The 17,889-nt window shown below is 32.1% G+C and overlaps 2 protein-coding genes across 2 annotated transcripts; one reads left to right on the plus strand and one right to left on the minus strand.

Moving 5' to 3' along the window:
* The first annotated feature begins 3,618 nt into the window (after window positions 1-3,618).
* LOC110705428 (beta-fructofuranosidase, insoluble isoenzyme CWINV3-like) lies at window positions 3,619-6,557 on the plus strand. Its single transcript, XM_021883295.1, has 7 exons — window positions 3,619-3,814; window positions 3,956-3,964; window positions 4,080-4,939; window positions 5,179-5,337; window positions 5,426-5,664; window positions 5,763-5,853; window positions 5,934-6,557. Exons 1-7 carry the CDS (start codon window positions 3,670-3,672, stop codon window positions 6,147-6,149), a joined length of 1,719 nt encoding a protein of 572 aa, XP_021738987.1. The 5' UTR covers window positions 3,619-3,669; the 3' UTR covers window positions 6,150-6,557.
* A 1,560-nt stretch (window positions 6,558-8,117) lies between these two features.
* LOC110705817 (transcription factor SRM1-like) lies at window positions 8,118-9,968 on the minus strand. The gene is made up of 2 exons (XM_021883750.1): window positions 9,634-9,968; window positions 8,118-8,412 (listed from the first exon to the last, which is right to left on the minus strand). The coding sequence occupies exons 1-2, from the start codon at window positions 9,966-9,968 to the stop codon at window positions 8,118-8,120; spliced, it is 630 nt and encodes a 209-aa protein (XP_021739442.1).
* Window positions 9,969-17,889: the final 7,921 nt, after the last annotated feature.

A 17,889-nucleotide genomic window follows, 5' to 3' on the forward strand; every position in this document is an offset into this window, starting at 1 on the left:
AAAAGTTAATTTTATTTGAAATAAGGAACACAACTTAAACTAAATATATCATTTTAACTAGGAAAAATTGGTGGAAATAATCCCACCTTTTGAGCATCGGAGATTAATAATCCCACCTTTGGGATTCTTTTTAATAATCCCACCTTTGATATCAATCTGTTGAAAATAGTCCCGGGTGACGAGTAACCGGTTGAAGAGGTAATTTTTTTTATTAAGTTTATTTTACATGTGTCAGGATTTGATTTGTCCAAAATTAAAAAAAAATAGCATAAAAAAGTAAAAACAAAAAACAAAAAACAAAAAAAAGAAAAAAAAAAAGAAAAGAAAACCAACACCACCTCTGCCACGCCAGAACCACCACCATCCAAACCCATAATCAAAACCACCACCCAGACCCAAAACCACCGCCACCTACCACTAGCCACACTCAGACCCAAAACCACCGCCACCACTAGCCACACCCGAAAGTAGGGAAGCCGAGATCGGGACGGAGGAAGGGGATGGATCCCACCAGTGCCAGACCCTCCCCCTCCCCTAAGCCACTGCGTTGACGACAGCCAGCCCAACTCCAATAGTGGGATTTCGAAAAATTGAAACCCACCAAACCAGACCCAGAAGAAGAAGGCCGGAATCGGGATAGGGAAGGGGCGAGGTGAATAGGAGGGATGCGTGCAGTGGTTTGGCGGTCGGAATCGTTACGGGGAAGGGGCGAGGTGAAGAAGAGGAAGGCGTGGTGGTGGTTTAAACGTGCCTGGGTTTCGTGGAATTGTGGGTGAGGGAGGGGGTTGGTGATTCAGGTGGTTCAAGAGAGGAGGAGGGTCTGGCTTTGTTGTCATCAACGTCGTGTCTGAGGGCTTGGTGGTCGGAGACGTGGGGCAGGGGAACGAAATCAGGCGAAGGGATGGTGGCTGAAATGGGTGGGTTTGGTTTTTTAATTATTATTTTTTTTCCTTAAAAAAATCTATTTTTTAAAAATTATTTTATTTTATTTTTATTTTTTTGACCTATCACTGGCCGCCACGTGTCATGTAACTTGTATAACAGGTTACATGTCCGGTTGGGACTGTTTTCAGCGGATTGATATCAAATGTGGGATTATTAAAAAGAATCCCAAAGGTGGGATTATTAATCTCCGACGCTCAAAAGATGGGATTATTCCCATCAATTTTTCCTTTTAATTAAGGGTGTATTTTATTTAATTTAACAATAAAGTCTTGGAGCATGCATGAACAGTCGTCTCCCTCTTTCACTTTCTTACTTGTAGAGATAAATACATATGATGAGTTCCTCCTTTCAACATATATGTAGTAGATATCTCCATTAAATAGCATTGGAAAATCAAATATGAAATGTAAATATATAACCATGCCATATCTCGCTCTTAATCTTAATTACTTGAGCCGAAAGGCAGCCCCGTATCTGGAGCGGGGCAGGCAGGGCGGCCGCCCGGGGCCCCAGATTGGGAAGCCCAAATTATTTAGTAGAAGTTACATTTATTGAAAAAAAAATGTCAAGCCCATAATCTTTGTTAGATATTTCTCCCATAATTACTCATTTTGAAACCAGAAAATTTCCATTTTCCCAATAAATTACTTTTATAAATTTGTACCCCATATTAATTCCTTCCTGAAATCACGCTTATTGATACCAAAGATTTCCATTTCTCAAAACAATTACTTTCCTAAATTTTTATACCTAATAATTCCTTAATTTTGCTACTATCATTATATTTATTTTTAGCCTGTTATATATGTTCAATTCTTAAAATAAGAAGATCTTCCTCTCAAATTAATCCTGATTTCCGTTCAAAAAAAAAAAAAAAAATTAATCCTGATTCATACAGTATAAATAAATTATATATGGTGGCTAGCAATGCCTACAAGGGTTTAAAAGATTAATGTTGTTGACGAGATTGACAAAAAAATACTGAGCAAATTGATAGCAATAATGTGATTTCCATTTAAAAGCTTGTCTATTTCTTTATTCCTAGTTTGATTTTTGGGGGTTTTAAAATTTTGATAAGGGTTTTTTATGTTTTTGATGTAATTTTGTCATATTGTATTTTCATTTTTTTTTTGTTTTTGTACTAAATTTTCCCAAGTTACAAGTAAAATGTTATGAAGATTATTGGGTAAAAATATAAAAAAAGTACTCACCTTTATTTATGTGTTTTGAAGAAAATTGTACGGAGTACGGGAGTAGTAGTATGCATAATTGTTGATTGTGTTGAAATAAATTGGAATTTTTAAAAAATCTTTTTGTTACTCTAGTTGTGTTTTTTTTTTTTAAATTACAAAAATATTCTTTTTAGTACTCTGTATTTTCTTTTGCTTTTGCCTACCATCAATTTTTTTTAAAATAAAATAAAATAAATTAAACATTCGTTTTTTTTATCAAGGGCCCAATTTATAAGTTCGCCCATAGGTCTTGAAATCTCAGAAACGGGGCTGCCGAAAAGTTAAGTCATCATGCAAAACACTGCTAGTATTAATCTTAATGAAGTCTTAATCGCATGTGATGTGATATGAAACATTGCTTCTTGGATTAAAAAAGATTAAGAATTTTAAATACCTCAATTCTCAATAGCTTTCTATTTTATATACGAAGTACTTTTTAGAATGAATTATTTAATCAATATGTACTGACATTGCTCTTCTCCATATCTTTTTATATGCATTTTTTTAATTGAAAATGTCAATAAGGACAAATCTTGACTTTATAGTTTTCAATTGATCTTAGTTTGTTAATTATAATAAAATTGTTTACTGCATTCTCTTACAAAAGCTTTTGTAGATCCGATTTACACTAATATTATTATATTTTGATGGAAACATTAATTTTATTACACGGGAGTATAATTTTATTATATATTGGCCTTGGTAATTGTTAACTAGTTTATTGGAGTAACTCTTAACCATATTGGGTAACCATAAAATTCTACGAGTAATTTGTATAATTATTTTATTATAAATGGAAAGAAGATAATTTCTTAAAGATCAATTTTTATAATGACTTATGACTTACTGTGCAAATTTCTTTGGAAATCATCTAAAAAAATAGGTACTCCTAACTTATATTTTGTATAAAAGCAATTGTTGATTATATTAAGATAAATATTACAAGTATTTTATAACATTTCTAGTAGTTGTCTAATATTTTTGGTCTCTTTAACTAATCTAGAAATATTTTTTTATCATCCTACATAAATATTTTGCAGATATGCAGGTTCTTATAACATTTGATATACTCCATATATATATGACATAATTAACATTACTACAATAAAATATTCAGTGCATTTGAAATATCCAATGCATTACATGTTTTTACTGAAATAAATCACAATAATGGATAAATCCTAGGAAAAGATAGCGATAATGTTAAGCAATTATCTTAATTTAGAAGGTAAATAATCTGTAGATAATTATAAATATAATTGAACTAGTCGTCGTAAGACTGAGGTAGATGTGCTCATTTCCAGAAAATTGGTTAATTATATAACTATATATTTTCTCTATCTGTCAACTTGTCAGGTAATATTTTATCTCTAAATTTATATTAAACACAACAAGTTGACTTAATTAATCTGAACTACTCTAAGAATTGACAAATAAAACAGTTGGTAACCATTTTAGCTCGTAGTTGTGTTGTTTGAATGTACATAATAAGATGGCAATGCCTGTTGTTTTGGCTGTATTTTTGTGCTTTGCTGCAGTTTCTGATGCCGCCGTCAGTCAGAATGAGGCGTCTGCAGGTACGAAGCAGCCTTACAGGACGGCGTTCCACTTTCAGCCTCAAAAGAATTGGATGAATGGTGAGCCTTAATCAATCTCAACTTCATTTTGAATGATTATGCTATTTGTCTACTGTCAATTTAATGCTTAGCTTATTACTGTTTTTTCTATGTCCTTATATGTATGTAATTGATGGTGGGATTGTTGAATCGCGGCTACAGATCCTAATGGTATGTCATGTTCTCTTATAGTTACAAATGCTTCACAAAGTGGTGAGACTGAGCTTGAGTTATTCTCTGCATTTAAAAGAAAACGTGTAATTCGTGTAAAATTTGCCTATGACAGGACCATTATACTACAAGGGTGTTTATCATCTGTTCTATCAGTATAATCCTTACTCTGCGATATGGGGGAACATGACATGGGGTCATTCAATATCTCATGATCTAGTCAACTGGATTCATCTTGAACATGCCCTTAATCCAACCGAGCCTTATGAATTAGGCGGCTGCTACTCTGGATCAATCACCATACTCCCAGGAGGAAGACCTGTCATTTTCTATACTGGTGCAGACACTCAGAATTTCCAGTCACAGAATTTGGCATTCCCTAAGGACACATCTGATCCCCATCTGACCGAATGGGTGAAGTCGCCTCATAATCCTGTGATAGCCGCCACAGGTGGTGACATTGATCCAAGCAATTTCAGAGACCCTACAACTGCTTGGCAGGCTCCTGATGGTACATGGCAAGTACTTATAGGCGGAAAGATAGATGGCCGAGGGATGGCGTTTTTGTACCAGAGTAATGATTTTGTTAATTGGACTAGAAGTGAGAAGCCTCTTCACTCATCAGCAAAAACCGGGATGTGGGAGTGTCCTGATTTCTATCCTGTGACCATCAATAGTAAAGATGGAGCAGAAAACTATCTTATGAAAGAAAATACCAAATTTGTTCTTAAGGCAAGTTTTCTTGATCATGATCATTATGTACTAGGATTTTATAAGGCCGAAACAAATGAATTCGAGGTAGACACAACTGACTTCATGGAAGGTAATACTGATTGGAGATATGATTATGGAAGTAAATATTATGCTTCCAAGACATTTTTCGATGGTGAGACAAAACGACGAATATTGTGGGGGTGGATATTGGAGGCTGATGGCAGAGCAAATGATAAGAAAAAAGGGTGGTCAGGGCTTCAGGTAATATGTACTACTGACATTTATGAAGTTATAATCTTTCTTGGCAAATGTGGCTCTTTTCTTTTTCACTTTAAATTTTTGCTTTGATGTTATTCTTCGTCGTGAATGAACATTAGAAAGAAAGCTGTTATAACGGATGTGAAAAAGATTAAACGAAATCAACAAACACGAATAATTTATTTTGCTGTCATATTTCTATCTTTAGCACATTTGAGGATGAGGTCATTCTTAATTTGCAGTCTTTACCCCGAGTAGTATGGCTTAGTACTAGTGGAAAGCAACTGATGCAGTGGCCTATACAAGAGATTGAAAGTCTTCGTAAGGATAAAGTAGAAATCCAAGGCAAAGAACTCGAGAGTGGATCATTGGTTGAGGTTGTTGGCATCACACCAGCACAGGTAAGTCATACAGCAAATTATGACAGCAAATCTTTGTTCTTTTTAACAGCTATGAGGTGATTTATGGACTTATTCTTTCTGTTTTTAGGCTGATGTAGAAGTATCATTCGAGCCGCCAGACTTGGAAGATATCGAACAGATGGAACCTAGTTGGACTGATCCTCAGCTGCTCTGTGCTCAGAAAAATGCAGCAGAAGACGGCAAATTAGGACCATTTGGCTTGCGAGTTTTGGCATCCAAAAACTTGACAGAAGAAACTGTAATATTTTTCAGGGTGTTCAAGAGTCATAGTAGACCTATAGTCCTAATGTGTAACGATTTGAGCAGGTCGATTTCAACAATCAAACAACTCTATTTCCTTGCATAATCTTTTAAAATTCTCTGTTTTTTTTTCTTCATACTGTATATAATTGCACCTTTTACAGATCCTCCTTGAGTAAAGATATTGATAAAACTAGCTTTGGAGCTTTCGTTGACATTGATCCCCTTCAGGAGAATATCTCATTAAGAACTTTGGTAAGTGGAGTACTTAAATTTCTGTTTATTTCGTATTATCAATAAGTAACTCATATTTTCTATGTAATTCTGTTTTATAGATTGATCATTCAATTGTGGAAAGTTTTGGAGGGGAAGGAAAGGCGTGCATCACAGCAAGGGTCTACCCGACTATAGCCATTGAGAAGGAAGCAAGATTGTTCGTGTTCAACAAAGGAAGCCTTAGCATAAAAATCTCAAAGCTGAATGCTTGGAGCATGAAAGAGGCCAAGAGAGTATCATTCATGAAAAGACGAAAGCCTGGCGGCCCTGTCTAACATTAACGTTCTACAATGTAGCTTAGGAAACACAAGTATTCTAGGAGATCCTGGGATCGATTCTCATCCCCACCCTTGTGGCTCTCTAAACATAAAAAAAAAAACAAGTATTCTAGCTTGCAAATGATCATACAACTTGGTTTTGTGAAGTTCTTATATGTTGTGAAACTCTTTCTTAGTTTACTACTAGTAATTTTTTTCCGTTCTCATATTGATACCGAAATTGGGGTGCATGAAACTCTATATTGTAGGCTTCAACTTACATGTTTAAGGTCTAATTCTATTCGATAACAAGTTGTATAAAAAAAAATGTTGATCAAATTTTGAAATAATTTATTGGCTTATTGTCGTATGCAAAAAAAGGTACACTAAGATAAATGGTCATATTTCTTCAAAAAAAGATAAATGGACCCGAAATCTGAAGCGACCTAAACTATACCCGAATTGACCCGACTTAAAATTAACAAATACTCAAAATGACCTAACTGATTTAGGACTTAATTATTTTACCTAAGTAAACATTTATCGAACATAACCTAAATAAAACAGTATAGTATTGCGTGTTATTGATTAGGAACACTAGTTTTTGTTATTGTAATTATTAATATTACTCTTAGTTTCTTCTTTTAAGTGTTATATCAAATTTTTTTCCACTATTCACTTTCTAATTTGAATTTTTGACCAGTTAGTCAATGATAGTGATCATACATATGAAACAATACAGTCTTGTGCATATAGTATTGTTGGAAATTTCTAATGAATATATTATTAATATTCAACTGTTATACTTTAATTATACTTATTGATCTTTATAATATATTATTGGTCAAATTTCTACATCGACAAAGACGAAAATTGACCAGACTCGAACAGACCTGGCCCGAACTCTACCCAACCCGAATTTAAACCGACTCGAACTTGACTCGATAATTGAACCCCGAGGACTGACCCAACCCGAATTGACCCGATACAAAATGAATCGACCCAACCTGAAGTGTTGACTCGATACCCGACCCGAATTGCCATTGACCTGAAACCCCGAATTAACCCGCCTCAACCCAAATATTGATTGACCCGACCCGAACGTCACGTTTGCCTAGTCTAGATTTAGATCGCACACACAACTAAAAATACCATGTTCGCGTACTAGAAAATTTGGGAGAGCTAAGCTACGCATCTGTTCAAGCCTCAAGAAACATACGTCCAAGGGTGGCCCAAAAGTAAGTTGTGTGCATCCGTGCAAAGGAGGAGTGGGGTATCCACACCGAACCCACATAAACCCTTGCATATCTTGTTTACATTCTTAAATTGATGGATTGCTTTCACAACTTAAACATATTGTTTGGCATTATACACAAATCAAATATTACCTCAGTTTCATTTTAATTATAATAAAAGGATATTATTTAATTTGTGAGGTATAAAAAATTCTTTTATTACGACTAAAAGAAATAGAGTTAGTACAATAACTATAACACCAACCGAATCGGATGCCTTTTTCAAGTATCGATCGGGGTGGTATCAAATTATCCATCTTGCATACTGTAGTGCTTCGTTGCACTAGATGATGTCGAAGGTTAAATATGAACTACGTACGGGGCGGGCGACATGTCTTATCCAAATGCATAAACCAACGAACTATATTATTTAAAGTAACTGAATTTTCATCACGTGAAAATGTTGAGCTAACTCTTAATGGGCTTGGAAGATTAATCAACAAATTAAAGGGTTGGACCATGAAAGAGGCCGAGAGAATTCCTTCGTGAAGATACGAAAGCCCGGCCACCTTGTCTAACATAAACATTTTACCAATGTAGAATAAAAAACACTGCGAATGATCACACATCATGAATTCATGATTTTGTGTAATTTGATAGGTATTGTTACGTGTTGAAACCCGAATTCAGCTTGACTTGTTACTTTTTTTTTTTTTTTTGTAAACTTGACTTGTTACTAACTTAACTCGAATTAATGTCGTCCTTGTTCACCTGTGGCTTGGTCTTGCTCTGCAAGTTTCGCTATATAACTCTGGAAAGTTTGAAGATCAATAAGATTTCTTTGGCAGAGATCGAGCGTGGTATCGTGATCAACCGTAGTAATGTCATGGATGCTAGCCCTCTTAGTGTTTTTTGGATGTTTTTTCCTATCGTAAAACTTTTGGGCGTGGCTAGCTACTTGGATTGGAGACCTTGTTTTCACAACCATCCTTGATATACTTCTCCAATCACCTCCTCCATAAATCATTGCACCGATCACAAATAACCTACAATATATAAACAAAATTAGATTTATATATTTGGGATGTCAATTAATAAGGTGTAAATAATATGTAAAATAAAACACAAATTCTTGATTAAGGCGGATTTTTATCAAGTTATTGTAAGACAGTTAAAAAAAACATGCATTAGATGATTCTATTAGCTTTAATTTCATATCACATATCCATTTGAAATTACACATTAAAATACAATTAAACTTATTATAAATTAGAAGCTAAGTTACCTTTTAAAGTTACACTTACCTTTAAATTGACCGTCTTACAATAAAATTTATGTAAGTTCATTTTATACAAGTAATAATAAGATATGTAGGGTAAGGAGTTACGACTTACGCCACTATATTTTTCCAAATAAAAGATGCATGCCAGATTAAATCTTTAATAATTTGACGGATAACATAATTAAACATATGCTTTAAGAGAACAAAAAATATTTAAAAACCTAGCTACCTTCTCTAAAACATAAATAATTAAAATGATTTTAAGCTATTATCATTAACGTAAAAATAAAAAAGTTTTACCACTTACGTATTTTGACTTTTACCAGCTCACCAACAACTCGCCACACAGCAACCACCGCACAACGCTCCGACCACTGTCACGGATTCCAACCCCCTCTCACCGGATTCCGACCCCCTTTCTACCAATTTCCGACCTCAAAACCCTAGCCACCGAATTCTGACTATCCATAAAGCCCCCTATGACTGAATTCTGACCACTCCTAAACCCTTGCCACCACCAAATTTCTCACTCCTAAAACCCTAGCCACCACCTAATTCTGACCCCCTCCTTAGCCAATACCAAATTCTGAACCCTCCCTAGCCCTAACCGAAATTCTGACCAATCGAGGTGGGATGATTTCATTGTCGGCTGGTTAACATGGAAGATCGAGGAAGATGAAGAGGAAACGACAAAAAGGTCGGCCCTCAAGAATCCGTTAGTTGGTGGTAAAATCCAAAAATTTTTTTTTTATGTAGGTGGTAAAAGCAAATAAGTGGTATTTTGGAGGTGATAAAAGTCAAAATTTTTACCACAAACCACTTATTTACTTTTACCATGTACGTCAAAAAAAAAAGTTTTATTTTACACTACATAAAAAATGAAAGTTGACTTTTACCACTAATTGTGTATAAAAATTAGTGATGATCAATATTAATTGTATAAATTAATTGACTTATGCTTCTTTAATTATACATTATTACGTACCTGTGTTCATCTTTAGACCATTGAGTATATCTAATTTTCTTTTTCTTGTAGATGAAGTTATCGTGACCATTATTGTAGTTGTCGACCTTGTCATCCTTGTACTTGGGTATGCAAAACCTACCATTTTCGATCTCGTTCACATCGAACACAAGCTGATTGTAGTGATTCTTAATCTCATCCGGTGTTCTTGTGCCTCTGAAAAATACGTTAGCGATTGGCGTCCACCAGTCGAACTCGTCCGAACTAACGTATTCCATTGCTATACAATTTTCAAACAGCTTGTTTTCCTCAAAACTCCATGCTTTGTATTTACTCGATGATGATGGTAATTCCATTCTTTTACATTATAATTTAGTGGACTAATTAGTCAATTTTGTACAAACAACAAAGTCAAACCTTCAAACCCTAATACTGTACTAGGGTATGGTACAAAGAATTTATGAAAACTTTTCCATTAAATTTAAAAGAAAAATAGAAGAAATTTTGGACGATATAATGTTACTTTAATATGAATAAAAGTTTGTAAATATATACTGTTTGAATATGAATAAGAGTTGATTATGATTTATGCATAAAGAACCTGTAATTGAAATATAATGCATTTGTCAAAAAAAAATAAAAATAATAATGCTACTAGATATTTTTTTGGGTGCAATGTAGTGATGTACGGATAATACAACTGGTCTTCTATTGGATTTTTTTATAAGAATTAATAAGATAAAATTTACCAGAATCTTACGAGTATAAAACTAGATATTATCAATTGGGTATAATTTTAAATTTATTTTTTTTAAAAAAATTAATTGGCTATCATTATTAAGGAATTCATTCTAATTTTAATTATTTATCCGATTTTTGTCACAAAATTGACAAATTGTTATATGTATCTAGTCACATAACAGGGTTATCCTCACATATGTGGGGTTAGTTTGATGGAAAATGAGGTTACTCTTACATATAAGTGGGGTTGCTAAATACATGAGTTACCTTTTTTTAAAAATTACTTGATATTACTTTCACAATAAATTAAAGTTACTTTTATAGACAAAATAAGGTTACTCTACTCTTATACGTACATATATATAGGGTTGTACAGAGTGCGGTTTAGACCGCATCAAACCGCAATTTTGCGGTTTGGTGCGGTTTGCGGTTTGAAAATTGCGGTGCGGTTTTTTAAAATGATAAAACCGCGGTTTGCGGTTTAGTGCGGTTTTCAAAATTATTGAGACCAAACCGCACCGCAAACTACACTTTAATGTGGTTTGCGATTTTTATACTATATTTTCATTAAAATTATATAAAACAACTAAAATATATGAGATAATTTTTTACTATTAGTTAATTAAAGGTTAATAAAAAGAGTTTAATATTTAAATTATCAAATAATAATTATAATATAAAATAAAAGTTTTATTTAAAAAGAATAATTACAATTTTAATAAAATACGGTTAAACCGCACCACACCAAACCGCATCTTGCGGTGCGGTTTTTTTTAAAAGTGCGGTTTGAAAAAATTACAAACCGCACTTTTGCGGTATGGTGCGATTATGATCCAAACCGCACCAAACTGCACCGCGAATACCCCTACATATATATATGCTAATATCATTAATTTTACAAAGTAAAATAAAAATACGAGTGTAAAATTGGGGCGATGCTGCAATTTTGGGATGTGTTGTTGGGCTGAGAGTGGTATCCAATGACATACATCCCTAAGCCCAAAATCAAAACACAACTTTCTAATACTTTTGGGCCGTTTGGATAAAGATCAATCTTCCCATGATTTATTTTTTTTTGGAATGAAATTCAATTATTAATAGCAAAATGAAATCCGAGGCTTACAATATCGTAAAGTACAACCGTACATACTTTCACTCACGTAGTCATATACGGTAGAGTACTCTAATGGGCGAAGGTGGTCTATGGCATGAGTTGCTTGACTTGCTTCATTAACCTCCCTAAAAAAATGAGATAAAATACGAAAATATTGAACTACATGCATGTGTGTATGGGGAGATATGGAAAACAAGAAAAGAGCTCAACAGAGTGCAAGAAACAAGTAAAAAAATTTACAATAATTGCAAGCAAAGTGAGAACGTCAATTTCCTTCAACGTCCTCACTTAGGGGGCTAGTTGTATGGGGAGATATGGAAAACGGGCCGATAACGTATGAAAGGCTGGTATCTTAAGCGGGTTCGGTTCCTCAGCAACTATCAGACATATCGGCATTTATGCAAAAGACAGACATATCGGCTTGTTAGCGATCGACACGTGGCAGCAGCAATTTGACACTTGGTACAAGATAGTTTGCATGCCATGCAGCCACCTGTCATTTGAAAGGGGTATAAATAATCAGGTTTAATCTCATAATCAAGGTAACATTTATTACTCTCTCTCTCTCTTACTTTCTCTCTTTTCTTATCTTCTCATCTTCTTAAACACTTTCTGACCTTGTCATCGGAGTGTTTATCCGCGAATCCACCCTGGGATTTGCTAATCTCTGCTCTTTGTGTAAGTTCTCATTTGGACGATAGGAGCTTAACGGGTTACAGGCTCGAGCTTTTGGATCTCGGAGTTGGGTTATCGGATCCTGACAGGAACAATGTCTACATCAAAAGAAATACTTTCTACTCGTTTCTAAATACTTGCAAATAAATAAATAAAAATAATTAGAACCCTATTTTTTTTTCATGGTACTTGTAAAAATGTGTGACACACATAATAAAATGAGGTTGAAAAATTGTAAGGATTATAATTATACAACTTTTACCGAAAAAAGAAAACAAAAAAACAAACTTTTCAATTGCATTGTGTTGTCAGTATTATAACATTTTCATTTTAGAAATTTGTTAATTACAAGTATATAAAAAAATAAAAAAAATAAAAAAATAAAAAAAAGAAAGGAATTATTTTGGATGATTTGAAAAGCAACATCAATTTGGATATGTATCATTTATCAGTATCATTGTCGTTTGGGTTTATAATTGAATTATATTAACACATTTTGAATGCAAATCATGCAAGCTTAACAATGCATTATGCATATGTTTAAGAAGCAAGTTGTATGATCGTTGTAATCAAATCTAAGAGATCTTCTTTCTTTTTTTTTTTTTTTTTTCCTTTTTTCATACGTATATATCAATGTATTTCACCTATGAAGTTGAAGTCAATGTGATTCAAAATATAGCCGAAGAACTAATATTTACGAAGCTTAAGGTATTAGTACTTTCAAACGAACAAACCTAATAAAAAGCTCAAATCACCTAACTTTGATTATAGGGATTAGGGCATGCATGTCTTTATAACTTGCTAAATTACAGTCCGACCCGTCCAATGATCACCTGTTATCCTTACACATAGTGATGAAGTATTCGGTAGTTAACAACATACACTCTAGGATATAGATTTACTAAGTAAAGGTTGTACAAGAATTGGTAATAGACAAAGAAGGGCACGGGTGGGCAAGTCTCCTTGGGGATACGGGACAGCAGCCGTCAACATCACTTCACATGCTACTCTTTCTTTCTTTATTCAATCGCAACGTGTCCTTCTCTATATTGGACGACATTCGTCGACAGCTCACGTACACCTCCCATTACATTATTTTCATTCCTACGTAAATATTGCACTTATTATTCTATGGAATATTAATTGTAAACAATTAATTCTAACTTTTTTACTTTCTATGTAATAACACGATACTTTAATCACTATTACTACTCGTACATCTAATTAGCTCAACTATTGCGAATATGTTCATATCTAATGATTAAAATGGGGCAAATGTAATGATCTCATATACTACATTCGGTTCAAATTACTCGCAACTTTGGAATATTTTATATCTCACAAATAATATCCCAAAATTGCGAGTAATTTGAACTGGAGGTAGTATATAAGTTATATAACTGGTGCAATATAAGGGTCTAAGGCAACAGTCTCTTTATAACCATTGCAATGCTAGGATTTTTTTTTTTTTTTTTTTTTTTTTTTTGTTTTTGTTTGGCATTAGGTTTAATGAAACAGTTATAGGCATTATTGCTAGAGAATTAACTGATCTAATGTGCTCTTTAATTAACATAATCTTAAAGGTCTAAAACTCGCTATCATATACTTCATACGAAGTAGTTAAAAATAAGTGATTCACCATCTTATTGGATTAAATAAAGTAATACTGGAATAAATAATACAGTAATAAAAGTTTGGATATTAAATCTCATGTTAGATTAAAATTATGCATGGAAGCCGCCATAAATTAAAATATACTGTACTTAAAAAAAAAAAAAAAAAAAAAGGTTGGATAGCCACTTAGAAGTTAAACAATTTGTTCATTTTTCATTTGTTTTTGTTTACTGTTAAATTAATAAGCAACAGCAGCTTATATTATGGGATTATGAATATAAAATTAAGAATAATGGATGTGTATAACTGTAGACGTAGTAGGGTCAAGCCAAGCAATTTAATAAAGATTTAAATCTAAAGAATGTTACTCGTATATGAGTAGGCATTTAGGAGTGATGACTGACGAGCTACTTGTATGCATACAACATGATGTCCCCAGTATTTGAGAATTCTCTTATCTCTGGTAAGAGTGGTACATAAATATATTCTATAAATATGTTTCATAATAGACTAATATACTACGGAGTAGTATAGTACTCCTTCCGTTCCTTTATTTTTACCTCGTTTTCATATTTAGAGTCAAATTTTAAAAACTTTGATAATAAAGTACCCTTAATCTATAAATGATAATATAGCCATGTGTGATATTGTTAGATTTGTCTCACTGTATATTTTATGAATATCAAGTTTTTATAATTTTTACTTATATGGAAATAAAGATATAGACGTTTTAATACACATCTCTTAGAGACTTTGTAAAGTCAAATGGTACAAAAAAAAATAGGAATGGAAAAAAATAGTACTCCGTATTATACCAATTTTAAATTGAATCAGATTCAATCCATTATCATCGATCTCTAGTTGCATGTGTGAATCTAGCTATCTAAAGTGTGTAAGTATCCGCTAATGAGGAAGCAAGTTGCGTGTGAAAAAAGAGTAAGGAGGCTAAGATCAATTAGTTTTTACATACATTAGGATCTCTAGCTAACTCTTAAGCAAAATTATACTAAACTTAGATCGAATATGCGCTTATTTTTAATTTATAGTGCTCGATCATAATTAAAATTATTGAAAAGATAAAATAATGAAATTAAAAAGAATAAGGGAGAAAGCATGCTAATCACTGGACCAATCATGTAAGTAAAGAGGGTCAGAGGAAAGATGATTTCCTTTTAAACAAAAATTCTTTACATATTATCGGTCCACAAAATCCAAGTCTTCATCTTCATCATTTCTCTCTGCCCTAGCTTTTAGTTTACGCTCAGGAACTTCTGAACCAAAAGAAATAATTTTAATTTTGACTATATTCTTTATTTTCTGTGTTTATATTATTTTTATTTTAGATCCATTGTAACGTCTTTAAATTAAAATGTGTGTAAATATAATCCTGGTTTATACATTTTACTTATAAAAGTTATCTTAGTTTTATTTGTTGCCTTTTTAATTTCAATTAACTTATCCATTTCATCTAAATTTCAACTATTTAATTTTTACCAATGCTTTAACCCGTCAACTATTGTTACAAGTGTTTTAACTGAGCACTATTGCCCTTTTATGTTTGCATTATACGACTTATAAAGCTCTCACATAAAGTGGGCCCATGATGTAAATAATAGGGGATAGAAGAAGTATTTATGTTCAAAGAATGAGTTGAGTGACACTAAAAAAGTCTTACCTATGGGTCTGTTCTCTTCCGTTGAAATTCAGTTCAGTTCAGTTCGGTTCAGCTCTTAATTTACGTCTAATGATATTGCTAATGATATAAAGCCAAATTTCATTTTTTTAAGCTCTTATTACAACGACTAACAACAACAACAACAACAATAATAATAATAATAATAATAATAATAATAATATTAACAATAATAATAATCAATAAGTAATAAATAATAATAATAATAACAATAATAATTGAAATAATAATACTAATAATAATAATCAATAAATAATAATAATAATCATCAATAAATAATAATAATAATAATAATCAATAAATAATAATAACTAATAATAATAATAATATTAATATGTACATTTGTATATACGCATATGTATAGTAATAAATAATCAATAAATAATCAATAAATAATCAAAGATCACTAATCCGTAGTTAAAAATCACTAATTAATAAGTTCAGTTCAGCTGAGTTCAGTCAATCGGAACAGGCCTTATATCTTTATTTTTCTGTATGGGATGAGATCCCATAACTTTTTCCCTCATATTCATTCACCACCATCCATATTTGTATCTTGGAAGACACTGCCGCTCAACTTTAACGGCTCGATTTGCAACAACTCAACAGCAGTAGGAGTCATCATTACATTCATTAGAGAGACAGTAGTGAAGCCTTCATCAAGACATATACATGTTTGTTCAATATTAGCAAACATAAAGACATTCATAGTAGGAAGTTAGCGATTCATAAGGGAGGCCAACTAGCCTTTCATCATAATCAAGACATTCGTAAAATTCAAATTGAAGGTGATAATTTACTAGTGAACAATATAATAAAAGACATGTGGACAGTCTCTCGGTAGATCAAGCATATCATTAAGCGGGCAAATCAACAACATTTATTCATAATATGAAGTAGGAGCTATATCTATAATATTCATAATATGTTAGAAGTATTTCATGGCTTAACGGACTTTAAAAGTTAAAATATTAGTGTTTATTTTGTAACAACACTACTTTGTGTTTCTTTTGACTCTTTTGAGTTTCACTAATCTTTTTCTAATTCACATGCTTTACAAATTAACCATCTAAATAAAAGTGTTTGATTTAATGAGTCAATACAAATAGGTGAGGAATGCCATACAATTTTTTGGTTATTTTATTCCAATAATTTTAAATTTGTGTCTATTTTCATATATTAAGCTAGCTAGCTTTTCACTGTTCTATTAAAAATAATATTAGAGGGAGAAGGTTGTGGACATTAACAAAGAGGAGGTGGGGTGGGGGTGGGAGGGGGATTGGAGAAGGTAGTTATCAACCTTTTTTTTCTTTTCTTTTTTATTTTTTTCAAATATTGAAAGCAAAATGTCATTAAGTTTTCGCTAATTGGCAATTTTGCTACGTAGCAATCACCTATTAATTAAGAAGTTATAAAACTTAAAGTCGAAAAATCTATTCAAAAGTTTAGACATAAAATTAAATCTAATCTATTATTTATTTTTATAGCTCTTTTAAAATCTATTCGTACAGAAATAAATAAATAAATAAATAATTAAATCATGCTTAAATATTAGAGGTATGAATTCTTTTTAATTATTTATTTAAGTTGAAGTTACTATCAAACACTACAAATGTGCTTTTCTATCATTTTAGGGCCACGTGGGCCATTGGTGTGGACTGAGGTTGAAAAAGAAATGAAATCCGTCTCTCCACCGGTAGGAATGTGTCTCCATACTTTTTAGTTTTTACCAATCTGCTCCTATTATTTTTGTTTTTGTCTTAATCTAAGCTAAATTATTTACTTTAATTTCTTACTCCTTTCATTTCTTAATAATTAATAATTATGGAGCTACTAAAATAAGTTTTATATATTGAAAGAATGAAAGCTAGTTATACTCGCTATATTTTCTTATTTTAAATATAAGGAAATGACCTTTAATTTATTTATTTTTATACTAATGCACGGTATACACGTAGCATTAATATTTAATAAGAAAAATAATAGGAGAAATTATTAGAAAAAGAGGGGGATGAATGCATGAAACTTGAGAGTTGGATTTTTAGAGGACTACATTTGAAATGACTCTACAATTATATAAAAGATTTGATTTATACATCGCTATATTTTTTTACAAATATATAACAGTAATTTTAAATGAAAAATATAGTTTTCCTCAAAAAAAAAAAAAAAAAAAGAAAATTATGCTGGATTAGTCAATATGGAGTATCAAATGAAAAAAAAAAAAAACTATAATCCCTAATATCTAATTATAAATTTTACTAATATACCAAAGTATTGCAAATATTAATATGGTCGAAGTTGATTGTTGTTGTTACAAGTATTAATCTTAGTCAATTTATTTTTTTTTTTTTTTTTTTTTGGAGGAAGTATATATACTCACTGCAAGTCTGCAACAATATAGAAGTGATAACAACTCAATACATCATGACCACTTTTC

This window comes from Chenopodium quinoa, unplaced genomic scaffold (genome assembly GCF_001683475.1).
Source record: "Chenopodium quinoa cultivar QQ74 unplaced genomic scaffold, ASM168347v1, whole genome shotgun sequence".
NCBI classification, from domain to species: domain Eukaryota; kingdom Viridiplantae; phylum Streptophyta; class Magnoliopsida; order Caryophyllales; family Amaranthaceae; genus Chenopodium; species Chenopodium quinoa.

Coding starts and splice junctions, on each gene's coding strand:
- LOC110705817 (XM_021883750.1), bottom strand. CDS start 9,968: ATGGAATTACCATCATCATCGAGTAAATACAAAGCATGGAGTTTTGAG. Junction 8,413..9,633: donor TGGTCTAAAGATGAACACAG/GTACGTAATAAT, acceptor TATATATTGTAG/GTTATTTGTGATCGGTGCAA.
- LOC110705428 (XM_021883295.1), top strand. CDS start 3,670: ATGGCAATGCCTGTTGTTTTGGCTGTATTTTTGTGCTTTGCTGCAGTT. Junction 5,665..5,762: donor ATGTGTAACGATTTGAGCAG/GTCGATTTCAAC, acceptor CACCTTTTACAG/ATCCTCCTTGAGTAAAGATA. Junction 5,854..5,933: donor ATATCTCATTAAGAACTTTG/GTAAGTGGAGTA, acceptor TCTGTTTTATAG/ATTGATCATTCAATTGTGGA.